The sequence below is a fragment of the Thamnophis elegans genome, chromosome Z (assembly GCF_009769535.1).
Source record: "Thamnophis elegans isolate rThaEle1 chromosome Z, rThaEle1.pri, whole genome shotgun sequence".
In the NCBI taxonomy this organism is placed as follows: Eukaryota; Metazoa; Chordata; class Lepidosauria; order Squamata; family Colubridae; genus Thamnophis; species Thamnophis elegans.
Window position 1 is genome coordinate 29,507,820 of NC_045558.1, and position 16,405 is coordinate 29,524,224.

At 41.7% G+C, this 16,405-nt stretch overlaps 1 protein-coding gene across 4 annotated transcripts in view; it reads left to right on the plus strand.

The window, feature by feature from the left end:
• The first annotated feature begins 10,743 nt into the window (after positions 1 to 10,743).
• SPAG6 (sperm associated antigen 6) overlaps positions 10,744 to 16,405 on the plus strand; it is a 48,641-nt gene continuing 42,979 nt past the window's right edge. The window contains exon 1 of one of the 4 annotated variants that reach the window (XM_032236689.1): positions 10,744 to 11,756. Coding sequence is in view for 2 of the 4 variants with exons in the window: in XM_032236686.1 (XP_032092577.1) it covers positions 15,177 to 15,201 (25 nt within the window). In the remaining 2 variants the exon portion in view is untranslated. Of the gene's footprint in view, positions 11,757 to 14,178; positions 15,202 to 16,405 lie in introns of those variants that run through there. The other 3 variants (XM_032236687.1, XM_032236686.1, XM_032236685.1) reach the window with 3 other exon arrangements.

Consider the following 16,405-nt stretch of genomic DNA (forward strand, 5'->3'; position numbering starts at 1 on the left):
CCAAATGCTAGAAAAATCTCTTCTCCACATATTTGTATATAAGCCATCCTTATTTCTTCACACCAAGCCTTCAAAGTGAGGGTGCCTTCAAAGTGATGGTGTTGGCTGCCGGGTTTGGGACTGAAGAAGCTTGGATAGAATGACAGACAGAGATTTATGTGGATAATTCTTCAGGCGGATGGGAAACCATGTTGCATTTCTTCTGCATTTCTGCTGTAGTTGAGGGCACAGGAATCCAAGGCAAGAGCAAGAAGAATTACAGAGCAAGCCTTGCATTACCTTGCAAGGGATTAAAAAAAAAAGAGTTGAGGACTGTGTCACAGTGTTCCCAAATCCCATGAATGCACAGCTAAATACATCTTTCGGGTATTCTGGACTGGCTAGTGAATAGAAGACAGATATGTTGACTCAAATCCTGCTGAGGAGGAATTTAAAGGAGCCACGCAGACCCAGAGGCTTAAACTACCTCTTAAACAGTAGTGGGGATAATCCTGATAAGAGTGATGAATAAACAATTTCAGTTCAGGTTATTCACAGATAGAGTATGATGAGAAGGTCTATTCACAGGATGTTGGTTCAAACATGATTAAAATATAATCTGGGTTTGTTGAATTTGGCTTTTCCAGTCTCGTGAACTCAAGATATTGCCATCTATAAACCAGTTTTATTATTCTGTGGATTGTGAACTGAGGTATCATGGTTTGTTCATAATTATTTATAATTTAGTCATTGCAGGAACCAAATTATGGTTTATTAATAAATTGGGATTCAACCAATGCCTTAGCATAGTCTTTCTTCCATTACCTCATAGAACTGCTTTGAGGATAAAATGTGGGGGGTGGAGAGAAAAGCAGATACGAATCCGAATTCCCCATTGCCGCCAACCAGTAACAACACTTTAGCGGCGGGCAGTTTGCTCCCAGAGCCAGGCTGCAAAGGGTACAGAAGCAACGGCGTCCGGCGCTTCCTCCATTGACTTTCTGCCATCTTGGCTGCCATTGTCTCTCCGCCAAGCGCCTCTGATGCCGGAGAGCCACCGCTCGGTGCCCCGCCAGGCCCGAGAGGGATACCAGACTATGCTGAGAACTCCGCCCCTTCGGGCTCTCGCCGGCGTGGGTGCTGCTATTCGGTTTCCAGGAGCAACAGTAGCTGAGCGGCGATATGCGGGTCCAGGACTCCTTACCTCCAGTACCAAGGCCTCCCTCCCTCCCTCTCTTACCCTTCATCCATCTACCGCAAGCCAGACAGCGAATTCTTGGAGGAGGGGGGAGCAGGTACGGCCCTAGGTATGTGTGAGGTAACGCAATGGACATATGCCACCACCACCACCACCATCACCACCACCTCCTCCTCCTCCTCCTCTCCCCTTCTCCCGCCAGCTAAGGCAGGGCGACAGAACTTGACATTGTTTAATCGACAAACCATTAAATGAGGGGTGGGGGTGGACGAGGGGATGCTTGACCACATGCGGGCTCGCTTCTGGCAGGATTTGTGGATTGAGGTCCACCGCCAGCTCTCCAAGTATCAGGAGCAGGATACCTCCAGACGTTGCTCTCTACGGTGAGGATCGTCTACCTACTCGGGGGACAATTTGCCATTTCTCCAGTCAGCGTATGACCTCCCCCGGGATTCCCCCCCCCCTGCCATGCCAAGAGGCCAGCCAACAGCTTCTATTGGCAGCTTCTCCTTCAGCGCCGGTGGAAGAAGTAGATCTCGAGAGGTTTAAGTGCGCTTCTGGATGCCAACTTTAAATCTCTTGCTAGATTTTTTAAAAAGGAAATGAGAAAGTTCACATTCACTTCAAGCAGTGGTGTATAGACCATTAAGCAGACTAAACACGTGCTTGTGGCACCAGCCCCAAAGTGGGCACCACAAAGTTGAGAAAGAAAGAAAAAAACCCAATGAAGATTTGTACAGAATGTACAAAAGAGGGGCACCAAGATGTCAGTGCTTAGGGCACCAGTGAGCCTTAATCCGCCACTTACTTCAAGGAGAGCAGGGTGTCTGAGGGGGAGGGAAACACTTGTGTGTGGGGGGGAGGGGAATATTTTCCTGCTTCCCTGCCACATGGAAGCGTGGGATTTGCAGAAAATCCCGTTTGGGGGGATCTCTCCCAACTGCGTTGCAAATTGCAAAATTAAATCAGATTGATGAGGAAAGCCTTAAACCCGGGACAAAATCCGCAGCTCAGGAGACCCCTTTCTTTAGGGGGAACACAAAATCGAGGCTGGCCAACAAGAGCCCCACAAGAAAGCGGGCTTCGAGGGGGGACCGAAGAGACTTGCCTTTTCCGGTGTTTACAGTATTCGAAACTCGCAGCTTTTCGACATCTATTTCGGCTCAGGAATAAATTCAAGAAGGGCTATTATCTATGTGGGCCGGAAGAGTCCACACCGACTTGAAAGCACACATAATCAATCAATCAATGGCCTCATTGAAAAGGAAATTAAAGATGGTATCTAGATAACATTTATAAAGGCGCCTCTCCACCCCAACATCTTTCCATGTTTTAAAAAATATATTCACATTATTTAATATTAACGTTTCTGTTGCGATTGATAACCTGAGGTGCAACCAGGAAATTTATACCCTGTTGGAGAACGAGGGCATTCATATTACTCAGAGTTTAAAAAAAATAATCAGAATAATCAGCACAATCCATAACTGAGAATTAATTCAGCCCCATTACATCTACCATGCCTCCCCCCCTATTTCCAGAAAAAAAGTGAAAAGGAGGCCGGTTGGAGCACTGGTGAGGTTCCATTAGTCCTATTATGCCCATACAGACCAAGAATTGAGGGCAGTCTGTAATTGTTGCTGCAGTATCTCTCTTACCACTCTCAGCATAGACCCGAGGGACCCTTTGACAAAAAAGTTTTACCCGATGTGTAATAATTGATTTATGTGGAATTTTATTGCTAGAGTCCTAGATTCTCTGCTTCTTGAATTGATCAAACTTTGGAAGGTCCCAGGAAAGTGTTGCCTACTTCGCTGAAAGGCAGGTTGAAAGTCTGGGTGTGCCAACATCTGGCTACCCAAGCAAGTTGATAGCAGGTGGACAAGCAGGTGCGTGTGCGCGTGTGGGTGAATTCAAGAGGCATCAAGCAGCAGAGTTCATAGCCTGGCCCCATCCACTTTTGCAGCTTTGATTCCCTTGGATTTATTTGGCAGAGTTGATGTGTGTGTGTGTGTGTGTGTTAATCTGGGATGGATTCTAATACAAGATTTTAGCATCCAACAATTCTTCTCAAACTGTCCTCCTCTGATCAGATAAATTATATGCCTGGGAGGAAATTTTAGTCCAGAGGAAATGGACAGCCTTGTTTTGCCTTGAACAGGCTTTAAATCAATTGTGGTCATATCCCATAAGAATCCACACTGCAGCTTAACTAGTTCAACTAGTTTTGCATCCAGGAGCCTGGCAATTTTGAAGTTGAAGTCCATATGAAATAAATACTTAATTATTTTCAGGAGTCCCATCTTGGGCCCTTACTATAGTCACCTAACTCTAGGACTGGATGAATATAACAGAGTTGAGAATACCTGTTAAACCTTGCTTTGCCTGACAATTGTAATGCATGGTTTTAAGAGGTTGCAGGAAGATTCAAGCCATAGTTTATCTATACAGTGCTGTTTTCACCAACTCATACTCTGAGCACATCAGTGCTCTTGTTTGTAAAAAAGCTGATGGCCCTTTTCTCCCAGGTAGACTGTTTGCCATCCAACAAGCAAAGTTATTCTGAGATATTTCCAGGTTACATTAGCAGGAAATTGGTGCTCTCCTCTGAGAACACTTTCCCTCTTCCTCTTCCTAGCCATTGCATTTCACAGCCTTATCTCCAATAGTAGCTAAACTTAACAGATTTAATATTTTATCTTTGGATAGTGTTGGAATAAAGAGGGGGAAAACTAGAATGGCTAAGCATCTTAAGGCTATCTCCCTCATAGGTTGGAGAAGAAAGGAAAGGAACATCATGGGGATAGTGACATTAAACTAAAGGTTGCCAAGATATGCTTGTGCAATCACAAACCCAATTAGCTGGGTTCACACAATAAAGTGCAAATGGGAAAAAACACTGGTGGGAAGTCATTCTCAAATTATATTGAAACCGGTGTGTTTTAGCAATTAAGATATTGTACTAGCCAGGGACATGCAAATGCAATTCATTCTTAGCCATGGAAGCGGCCTTGGTGGTTTTGAGACAATTGCTCTCTTCTCAGCCCTATCTAGTCCACAGAATTGTGGTGGTGATAGGGAAAATAGGATGGGGAGTGCAATAAGCTGCCTCATGGTCTTAGTGGGAAACATTAATACATTATTTGTTTGATGGATTTAAAGAAATATAAACTGGATGAATAAATTCTGCAGTCAAAATAAACTCCAAGGGTATTTAAAATGAGTGGTATATCAAAGACAGGATGATGCAGAAATGTCCAGCAAGATCAGCTACCATTTCCAGGTCCAGCCAATACTTTTTTAGATTTCAAACACAAATAAATGGAAATACTTCAGCCACTGGTCAGAGTAAGGAAAGATGAGCTTGATGGAAATATGTAAGGACTTTCCCTAGTCAAAATAAATAGAACTTTTTTTTAAAGCAAGAGGAATAATTTTGTGTATTTCTCTGTATTAATTTAGATAATTTAAAAAGCTATAAAAAGGGAGAAACAGCCCAATCAGTCTTGCAAGATTATTACCCACTTCCAATAGTTTTAGCATTCTGATAAGGTCAGGTCTCCATAGTGGAGCAGCAGCCAGATCTTCTTCAAACCTAGTTGGCTTGGAGGTAACGCTCAATGTTCATATATGTTCACCCTTACCCCACTTCCTTCCTTCCAAGGCTTCTAAGCCTCTTTTGGAAAAGGATAAGGCTGAAAATAAAATGGGAGCCCATTCTTTTAAGTGCTAAAATTACATTAAAATAGGCTTGAAGCCAATGTTCATTTCCTCCAACTAAGTGATTTTCATCTCCTTCTATTGCCAGGATCTGGGGTTATGACTACGTCCCTAAATATCCCATCCCTGACTAACATTTAAATTTTATTTGGCAAACAGGTGTTTGCTTTGAATTGGACTTGATATGAGATAGATAGACATGAGCATTTTCCCAGTGTTGGAAATGATATTTGGATGCCAATGTACTGAAAGGTAAAAGATGTCGGTTCCACCAGAGAGACCTGCGTTTTTCAAACATTTCAGACGAGACAGATCTGCTTCAAATGTTTTACTCTTGACTCTAGCTAATTCACTTTCCCTCCCACTTCATTTTAGAACATGGGACAGCTCTGGGAGTGCAGCCATTCAGCGGCTTATGTAAGGAAGGAAGGAAGGATTGGCAGCAGAGATACAAGTTCTAATGAAAAGGAAAAGGGGCGGGGAGGAAAAAACGTATTTCTGTCTCGCCTCACCAGACAGCTGCTCCTGACTGAATTTGCGTGGGGAAAAGTTATGCGAACTTCCAAACTTGAAGGTTCCTTGGCTGTCTCAAAGCTGCAGCTGAAGTAAAGAGTAAAAAAGCCCTTCCTGTTTCTAAATTTGTCGGAGAGGTCTCGGGCCAACCCTTGGCAATTGGTTGGGGGATCTTCTCCCTGCGCTGCCGAGCAAAACGCCCCGACGTCAGTGGGACTTTTTTCGGAGAAAAACAGGCTTAAGGCTGGCCCAGCAGGGCGCCAAGTAGACGTTGAACTCCCGGGACCCTATTTTACCTATTGCATTTCGATACGATGTAGGGACATCATAGCTGAGCCGTATCTCAGTAGCGCGTGACAAAGACAACTGTCTAACTAACCCCTGGAAGACTCTGAGATACTTTGGTTCACCACCCAGATAATTCCTGCGTTTCCCAAAAGGTTTGTGCGGAGTCTTAGCTAGAATGCAGATACCATACCAATACGGACGGAGCATGAGTCTCTCTGGATCTATAAATTTAACATGTATGGCTAAATTCAGGAAGCCTGACATCCACAGATAAGTTTAGTGCAAGTAAGCGGCTCGGGGCATATAACACATTAAGGTATCCTTACCTAATCTTGCTTTATTAATTAGCCGTCATGAACTCAGCCCGCTCAAGAGAATAAATTACGAACCGCTGATTACAAACCGAAACAACTGGGTTCATACAAGGTAAGCTACAAAACTGCTGCGCAGACTCTGTAAACGCCGTGGGAGAGAAGGAAAAGCACCAAATCATTCGCTCTCAGACGGCTTCTCCCCGCTCATCATCTGCGCCAGGAAACAGAGTTTCATATTTAAATGTGGTTTTGATTCAGTGTTTTGATCTTTAATTAGTGGTAGCGATTGAATTCGTGTATCTGGCAGGGATCGCGCTGCTTTCGTCAAAACCGAGGAGAAGCGGTTGATCGCGGCAGAAACCGAAAGTAAAGCTGGGCGGAAAAGGCTGCTGCCCGGCCAAGCTTATGGTACTTGGTCCTTCCCCTGCATCTCAAGAGCTGCCGAACTGAAGCGGTATCCCAGATTAAAACCAGATTCAGCCACTGACCTAAACGGAGCTCTTAGGGGGAGCCTCTGAGACTGCCAATAGTCCTTCCAAAGTGATGGCTCGCCGCCAGGTCCGGAAACGAATTGCCAGTCGGCGAAGGTCTTAAACAGCAAACCGAAAACCCAGTTAAGATGACGGATTTGGATGTAAACCAGTCCGTCCGGAGTTCAGGAGGATTGAATAAGCTCAAAGCCTAAGAAAGGCCTCCCTGATTCACATCTCTTTATGCTTTTATTCTGGGAGTGTTAATCCTGGAAATATTTGCTTTAATCACTTGCCATTAGGTTAAAATACCACATAAAATGTTCAACAAGAACCATAGTTTTCTTTTTGTCTCTGCTTCTGACTCCCAGATTTTACATTCTTGCCTCATGAAGAATTCTAAGAATTGGAAACTTGCACTAACTTTATAAACTTTTGTAGGCCCAATACATTTTGTCTTAATATAGATTCTGGAATTTTCCCCCACTAGATGATTCCTGTTGGATTTTTTTTTTTTTTACATTTGAAAAGTAAGCTCGCTTAAATACCTGATTTCCTTCTGACATTTTAAATTATAGATTTCAGATAGGACTATTAGTCATGGTTGTGCTGGCCATACTTTTTAATCCTGATGTTTTCCACAAAGAGAATATCTGGAATTGATGTCCTTAAGTTGGAAAAATATTTTTCAGTTTTACTTTTATCTTGGAAAGAGAGGGGTGCCTCACTGCTAGAAAGAGAAGCATTTGCCAGGGATCACTGCCCTCTTTGGCTACCCAAGAATCTTATCAGAGTGACCAAGTATCCTACTGCACAACTCTCTTCCTAAACACTCTTTACAAGTATAATTGAAAACACAGAACGTTTTATTTGCAACTAACAGATCATGGCCTGGATGCAGAAATGATATCTCTTTTATACTGCTGTTAGAAATGTTTAGCAATAGCAGTTAGACTTATATCCCGCTTCCCTTCTTCCATAATTTATATTCAAGCTTGTATGAACTTTTTATTTATAAAAATCAGAGCTTATAGTTTTGATGTTAGGAAATGTGTGTGAATGTAAATGCTTTTTAACTTGTTTCTGTAATGCTCAGAGGATAGTCAGGTCTACCAAGCATTAAGTCTCATTGACAACAACAAATGTAAATATAACTGTAGACATTTGTGCCAAAAATTATGTTAGACTAAAATATGGCTGATTAGTCAATGGCTCATTGTACAGTGTTCCAATAGGAAAACAACCAAACATTTTACTAAACACAAAACATTTTAATTTAATAGATGAGTGTCATTATCTTCAAACAGGCAAACTGAGTTTAGTGTTGCAACTTAATAAATCCTTTCATTTCACTGCATTTAAATTAATGGTTTACTTTTGAGCCTGGGGAAGATCTATTATGCATTTCATTAAAACCTTAATTTTTCTCACCAGAAGCCAGATAGACAAAAAACATGCACTGTACATGAAGGAATTCTGGAGTCACAAGATGTATCCCGAGAATCAGAACAGACAAGTGTTCAGATAGCCATTAAGAGTCTTCTGATCCAATAATACCCAATTTTAACATTTATTTGGGGAAGTGGGGGAAGAGTTATTTTGCTGATTTTCAAAATAATTGTAGAATCTAATCTATTGTGAAACTACGGGAATTCTACTGGTAGATTTGTTCCATAACAAACAAGGACAAAGCTGTAACTCTTTCAGATAAAACTGAGAAGTGAATTATTAAATTCAGTCAAATTTTCATTGCTTCAAGGGCTCTCCAATTGATTACAATTATTTTACTTCCATTTGTGATATGAAGAATTGTAATGGGCATAAGGATGCTTATATATGTGTCTGCAGTTGTGAATTTAGTGTGGCCATGATCTGAAAATCTGCAACTTATTTTAGGGATAATATTTTCAAAGTCTCTCAAGACAGTTGCATAGATACCTTACTTTCAAACAGATCTATGCTAGGAAAATGTTTCATTCTATCAGTAAATAGTATTTATTTCCAAATACATCAGAATTAACAGCTCTTTGTTGCCAGTGGTTCATGCAGTAGCAATCTTTTTCTATATATGTAAAGCAGCTTACCTTCAATTTATGGAAATAATGAAGATAAGAATTATTTTCATCTAACACAGCTACCCAAGCAACTTATCTTTAAGAATACCAAGGCCTGGAAATATTTTCATTCCTCTCACAAGAGGGCAAGAATGTCTAAGGGCCCAAAGCCTTGCCATGCATCCACCCACCCCATGCATCTAGTAATACACTTGGAAACAAGTGGCTTAAGCAGGAAAAAATGAGCTGTTTGCCAAACCAGAAGATGATCTGCATTAGATTATTGAAATTCTGGCTTCAGGACCAATTCTATAATTGCAGGGGAACACCAGAGTTTTGAGGGAGTCTGGATGGTGATGCAAAGTGAATGTTAGGAAGAGGCCTCTTGGTAATTACTAAGACCTTGGGTTCTTCACATACTGGTAATTGTCCCCAATGAGCAATCTTAATGCAGAATGAAGTGCAGTTTTAACTAGTCCTCCAGGACAAATAGGGCATGGCCAACAAATTAGATTGCACCAGCTAGATCACTTGTTCTTGGATTTAAAATTAATGAACTTTTAATAGCTCAGATCACATTAATTTGGAGACTAACTTGGCTAGATCCATTGGAGCCAGGCAGGCAAGAAACCTCCATTTTAATTGTACAGTATTTCTCAAATAATGGCATGTGACCTTATTGAAATAATTTATCATTGGGGAGTATGCTGTAGGTATATCTTTATGGGATCTTTGTATTTGTAACTGATGCTCAGCTGGAGTTATTACTTAGCATCAGAGATATTACACAGAAGTAAGAATATTTCCAACCAGATTGACTGAAAAGCAGTTTGCTACTAATACTATTCTGCCTGTTATGTTGTGAAATGCCTTTCTGTACAGAAGAAAAGTTATTATATAGTATTGAACTTCTATAGAGTTCAAACATTCCCCTAAGCTGCTTATTCTGTTTTGGTTCAGTCTATTGTATGAATATTTTTTACAAATTGTATTTTACAATGTATTGCAATAGTGAGATATTTAATTTTCTTTCCATGCCTTTAATTTCTTCAGCTTATGATTTTTTTATTGTTTTAGTGTTCTGCATAACTCTTCTCCCAGAAAGAAAACACAGTAACGTACAAAGTAGCCTGATGGAGATGTGGGTGCATGCTTGCGAAAAGTGAAATCAGTCACTGGTACTTTATTAAGTAAACTACATACAACACAGTTTAATATATTAACTCAGTCTGTGAGAATGTGGGTGCAAATGGCCTTTTCAACTGCAAGGGGGGGGAAGCAATATGCATAAAAAAGAAATCAGAGAGGCTTTGTCCTTTGGCATAGTGTAAAAATAAATACAAGTTGGTCTGAAACTCAGCCTTAAGAAAACTAAAATCATGGCATCTGGCCCTCTCACTTTCTGGCAAATAGATGGGGAAGAAGGCAAGGAAGAAGATTTTATTTTTCTGGGTTCCAAGATCACTGCAGATGGGGATTACAGCCTAGAAATTAAAAGATGCTTGTTCTTGGGGAGGAAAACTGTGGCAAACTAGACAGCATACTAAAAAGCAGAGACATCACCCTGCCAACAAAAGGGTGTATAGTCACAGCTATGGTTTTCCCAGTTGCAATGTATGGCTGTGAAAGTTGGATCATAAGGAAGGCTGAGCACCAAAGAATTGAGGCCTTTGAACTATGGTGCTGGTGGGGGACTCCCGTGAGTCCCTTGGACTGCAAGGTGATTAAACTGGTCAGTCCTAGAGGAGATCAACCCTGACTGCTCTTTAGAAGGCCAGATCCTGAAGATGAAACTCAAATACTTTGGTCACCTAATGAGAAGGAGGGACTCACTGGAGAGGAGCCTAATGCTGGGAAAGACTGGGGGCAAAAGAAGAAGGGGACGACAGAGAATGAGGTGGCTGGATGGTGTCACTGAAGCAGTAGGCGTGAGCTTAAATAGACTCCAGAGGATGGTAAAGGAAGGCCTGGAGGAACGTTGTCGCGATGGGTCGGACACGACTTCGCAACTAACAACAACAACAACAAATAACTAAAAATACTCTAAATTGGCGGGAGCTCGGGACTTAGCATTGTAGAGCCGTATTCTGAGGGAAGCGAAGTTAACCACAAAGCCGCGCATGCGCACTCCCCGTCACAGAGACTGCTGCGTGACGTTATACACTAGCCTTGCGGCTGCGGGCCTTTAAATTGTAACTACGCTGCGTCATTAGCCCAGAACAGAAAAGGCTTTGAAGGAGACAATTGCGGAGGTTATTTGGTTCTGCTTCTTGCTTCAAGTTCTCCTTTCTGTGGCTATTTCGAGTCGAGGACGGCGGGGAACGGCGCTTTTCTCTGGTCTCTAAGGAAGCAGAGAGAGTCCGCGGCGCACAGCTGGAACTCTGCACCGTGCACAAAAATTGCGCACTTTTATTGCTACCTCCGAAATCCTAGGCAGATTTCCCAGGGAGCCCCGAACTGGAATTTAGATGTGCACACGAACTGCACAGTGGCCGGGTGATGCTTTGATCTTTTTTGGAGGCGGGGGTTCTTTCCTTCTTTCTCAGGCCCTGAGCCTCAGCGATCGCCTGAAAGCAGATCTTCCACACGACACCACGCCGCCCACTGCCTCTTTTCGCCGCTTCCCCAGAAAGTCCCAGCCTCCTGAAAACTTCGCTCGCCTTGCTGTAGGCCGCCCCGATATTAAGAGGACGGTTTTGACTTATGTCGGCCCGCTTTGCAGAAAATTACAGGTGGTTCGGAGACCCTGGCTTGGAAAGTCTGGTGGCCGAGAGCGAATAGTTCAGTTGGAATAGGCAGTTCCTCGGACACAGGTTCAGCGCTGGGAAAAGTCAAGGGCGTTGATTTAGAGCTGCTGCGCAAACTTGAGTTTTACTCACATGCAAAACCTTGCCTGACCCTCTGAGTGCCGGTGGGTTACAGGCCTTATATCTGGTTAACTCTGTATAAGATGGGTACTTTAAAGCAGCATCATTACTGAGAAAAAAACCTTTCCACTTTGTCCTCCTTTTCTTTGGAATATTTCACCCTTAGTTTGGCCCTGACATGTGACAATTCCAAAGACGCAATGCTTCTTTTTAAGGAGGAAAAGATATCAGTACCAGTACCAAGAGATGGAGAAGGAAAGAGACTCCTAGGTATTCTATAAAGAAGAATGGAAAATACCTCCAATCTGCACTAGTTCCTCTGGCTGGGTTTGCACATTGCAGTGAGCCATAAGGTAGTTGATTTGACTTGGCTTATGCATTCAGCCCGTGTGGTTTATGTAACATTAAGGAAACCAAGATGCTCTAGGTCTAGGCCTAGGCCATGTGAGCCCAATCAGTATCCCTTTCATTTTTGTACATTCAGGGGGCATGGAAATAAAGGTTGACCCATCATTTTAAATATATTTAAGAAGGCTTAATGTACATGTGAAATGCTAACTAGATATTTGTGTGTCTATCATAAGGAAAAAGAGGAGACCAGTTTTTTTTTCCTTTTCTGATGGGCAACATGGATCTTACTTCCAACCACAGGATCTCCCACTGCTGGATTTTAACTTCGTGAAAATCTACTAACCCATGGACTAAGTAAGAGTGAAATATGCTGGTGGTTTACTTGTCAAGAGGCAGCTCTCAATTTAATTTTTCTTTTAGTTGGGACTGATAAAAGTTCCCAGCTCTGAAGTCCTATGTAGTATCTGATGTCAGATTAGAATACCCTCAACACTTTCATATATATTGGATTATAAATCCACAGTCCAGATGAAATAGATAATAAGAGCCTTATTCAATTCATCCTTATACTGTTTTTATAATTAGAAGGAAGAACTGGTGTAATGAAGTGGTTAAAATGTTTAACTTTTTCCAGAGACTGAGGATCAAGTCCGCCTTCTACCAATGGATCTCACCAACGCGTTCAGAGACTGGTATAAAGGATTTAAAAAGGGGTAGAATCTTTATGTGCATTACATCCAAGATGCAAGTATAACACACAATAATGAATAATTTGAATAAGCAAATGACAAAGTGGAGGAAGTGCATAACTCCATACTTAGCCCATCTTCAACTGCAGCATCATTTGACCATTAGTTTGACTGGAATGATGTCTATGAAGCAGATAACAAGCATTAATAAATGCTTCATGATTGAGTCTTAGTTTAGATAGGCTTGTTCCAGGCATGAATTGCTTTCTGCCATGCCTATTTAACCTGCCTTTGAGATCTTTTCTTTCAGCTGCTTGGCCAAATCCAGTTGTTGCCACAAAGAATCTGTGAAGGTCCTTTTGGAAGTGGCATCATGCACATAATGTGACCTCTGCTTGTGATAAAAAAATGCATGGCATGACATATGGTAACATTATGTTACAGGAATTAAGCCCAAAGCATGAAAAATCACCCTGTGGGGCTCTTTTTCCTGTGGCCAATTGTTTAATTGTTGGCCAATTAAATTCAGCCACAATTTTAGATCTTTCCCTAAGAAAAATACCCTTACTAATACTATTAGTAATTGGGAGATAATCAAAGAATTAGGGAAATAATGAAGCAGTTTTTGAACACGTTTTAAAAATGTTAATTTATCTGAGTGTTCTGACCTAGTGCCTTGCTTTCCTATACCAGTATAACTGGCATTTGCTAGCAATGGGAATTAAAACCCTCAGACCTGCAGATGAAGCCTGAAGACATTTAGTAGCTTCAGGATGAGGAATTAAGGATGAAGGGAATTTGGATTACCCTCTTCTATTCTTTCTTGAGGAGTCCTATCCTAATCCTGCTCAACCAATTTCCCCAGCCCTGTGAGTCTTGAGTTAAGAACCTAACAGATCCCGTCCTGTTAGAGAACAGCTTGCTTGATAAGCAGAAATTTTAACCTGGGAAATAAGTTCACATTACAGTGGGACAGTTATGGTCATTGAGCATTTTATCTAAACACCAGCAATTCTGAAACCTGCGGTGAGGTTCTTGGCTGATTCCTGATTTGTGTATGGTAAGGAACCAAGATAATTTGCAAGATATACACGCTGTTGTTGGTGCACAATGTAAAAGGAAACTTGTTTTTGTTTAGTCTAAACCAGAAAAAAAAACCTAAGCTATAGGATTTCAGCTATTAACTAAAGCAAAAGGAAAATTTCTTCATTTATTATTAGGGTTTATTGGCTTCAAAGGCAATGTGGTGAGAAAGAGAGAGTTTTGAGAAATCTCCCCTTCTACAGTCTACCATAACATTGGAAAAAGTCCAAGTGCCTATTTATCTCTATTCAAAATATATTTGTAATTATCTCCATATATGCTACAAATAGGGAAAGATATTTGACTTTCCTTCACTAGGAAGAGTGTAGCAAAAGAGATGTGCTTGTGGTAACCAAAATCTGACCAAAAGATGCTACTCAACTTGATTACAATATTATTCACTAAGCACTAGAAGGGATGCTGAGAATTAAGGATTTCTTATTACTAGCCGGAAGGAGGGGCATAGAGAATCACTTTTTAAAAATCCTGCTATTTTGTAGAATAATAGCTTAAAGCTGGGTGGCTCATGCTAAGCTAGCATGGTACAGTGGCAGAATAGGAGTGGGCTATTTGGTCCAGTCATTCTCAGTGACCTTTTGGATTGTTGTGAGAACTTCACTGAGAAAGAGAGTAACTTCAGCTCTTTCAGCTACTGGAAGAAAGGGAAGGTATAAATCTAACGAACAAAAGCACGTTTGTACTGTATGTAACTTGACAATTAAAATTTTAAGAGTAGTTAAATCTCAGCGGAGCTGAAAGCGATTATAGAGTGCAAACCCGGTCTATTAGAAGTAACGCAGGTCAAGCACTCTTGGTCTTGGGAACCGTGGCCGTCTTAGGGAACATTTTAATATAAGCGAAGACAGAACATCGACCAGATGATGCAAACCGCTATTTTTTTTAAATCAAATTGTCACGTAGAATAATTATTTGCCCAAACACTTCCCAAGATATTATCCTTTAAAACGTCTGCTTTGCGAGAAGTGGAATCGGTTGGAAGACAGAGCTACTTAATAGTCGAGACCACAACCAGAGGAATGCTGGACGCACTTTTGAGTGGAATGGAGCCTTTTGGGCTGATTGTTTCAGCAGCATAAAGCTTGCATTCTCCGGGACTTGCCCCGAAAGAAGATGGGTGAACGTTTAAGGAGCAGAATTACTGCTGCCCTCACCCCTATCTTGAGCCTCGTCTTAAGAAAGGAGCGCGGCAAGCAAGGCGTGTACGCGGCGCCTCCAACCAGCCTCGGAAGATTCGGGGCAGCCGCTGCCGTTGCAGCCAATTTCCATCGCCCCGCGTGCACCTCTCGAACGGGGCCCGGCGCAGCCGCCGAACAGAACCGGTGCGCGGTGTCGCGATGTCACAATGAGGCGCAGGCCGCAGCCTCTCTCTTTCTCTCTCCCGCCCCTTTGATGGCGCCTGCTTCCGTTTGGTTACCAAGGAGAAGGATACACACCGCAGCCCAAACTGAAAAAGCTCCGAGGACAAGGAGAGCGCTGCAAACTGCAGGAGCCTTGTAGAAGTTTGGTCCGGGGGGGCGCTGCCCACATCTCAAGAGAGAAGAGGCGTAAGGAAAGAGCGCGGCGAAAGATCCTGAAAGCACCGCGAAAGCCGGCACACCAAACCATACTTGAGAGGACTCAGCCAGAAGGATGAGTCAGAGACAGGTCTTGCAAGGTATTTAAATACGGAGAGTTTGTGGACTGGACTCCCTGATTTCACTAGGTTTTGGGGTTTTTTTTTAAGCGAGTGAGTTACAATACCCTGAAAAGTGTATGTGTACGTGTGTTGTGTGTGGTGTGTATGAGTGTAAGATATTTCAGAGGTATGCCATTTGTTTCCAGGCCAGGTTGTGTCCTGGATGGTGGTTCTCAAAGCGAAGACAAAAGCTAAGTTTGAATTTATCAAATTATACTCAGTATTATAACTCTTCAATGATCTTTCACTTGTGAAGAATTGATTTTTTTGGGCCACTCTTCCACTTCTAGCACATTAAAAATTCTAATTTGGGCGCAAATTATAGAGTCTCTAAGAGGCATTTTTCTAGATTTTATGGTCCTCACCAAAGGTTTTAAATAGAATATGTTATATGATATGATATATGATCTCATAATATTCATATATGTATGTGTGAATACATGTTTACATATATTTATTATGTGTCATCATTGACTCCTAGCCACTGTATAGTTAGGCCTGCTCTAGGATTATCTGTATCCATTGATAGCAGTATTCCAATATTTGAGGGTCTGCCACAAAAGAAAACCTATTTTCCCAAGCACCAGAAGGCAAGACAAGAAACAATGGATGGAAATTAACCAAGGAGAGAACAACCTAAAACCAAGGAGAAACTTCCTATCACTGAGAACGATTAACCAGTGGAACAGCTTGCCTTTAGAAGTTGTAGGCTCTTCATCACTGGAGGCTTTTAAGAAGACACTGGACAATCTCTTGTCTGAAATGGTAAAGGATTAGGTCCCTTCCAACTCTATTATTCTGTATTCAAACCTGGTACTATAGATCTTCCAACAGTGTAAACGCATTGCTGCTGTAATTGAATCTGTCTACTTTGCTGCTGGTTATTATCTTTCCTTCCATCTTTCTTAGTATTATGGGCTTCTCAGGAGAAATAAATACTGCATAATGGGTCCAGGATATGATTGGAACATGGTCATATGGATATAAATGAAAACTTATGGAACAAATTGAGACATAATTTTCATTGATTGATTTGTTTGTTCTTTTGTTTGTCATGATTTGTTTGTTCTTTTGTTTGTCATGTGATGATTTGTTTATCCAAAAAAAGTTCAAAATATTAATATTCTGCCCTGATACTTTGAAGTGTAATATTTCTTCAGTTGATTGTCACAGGGAAAACTAT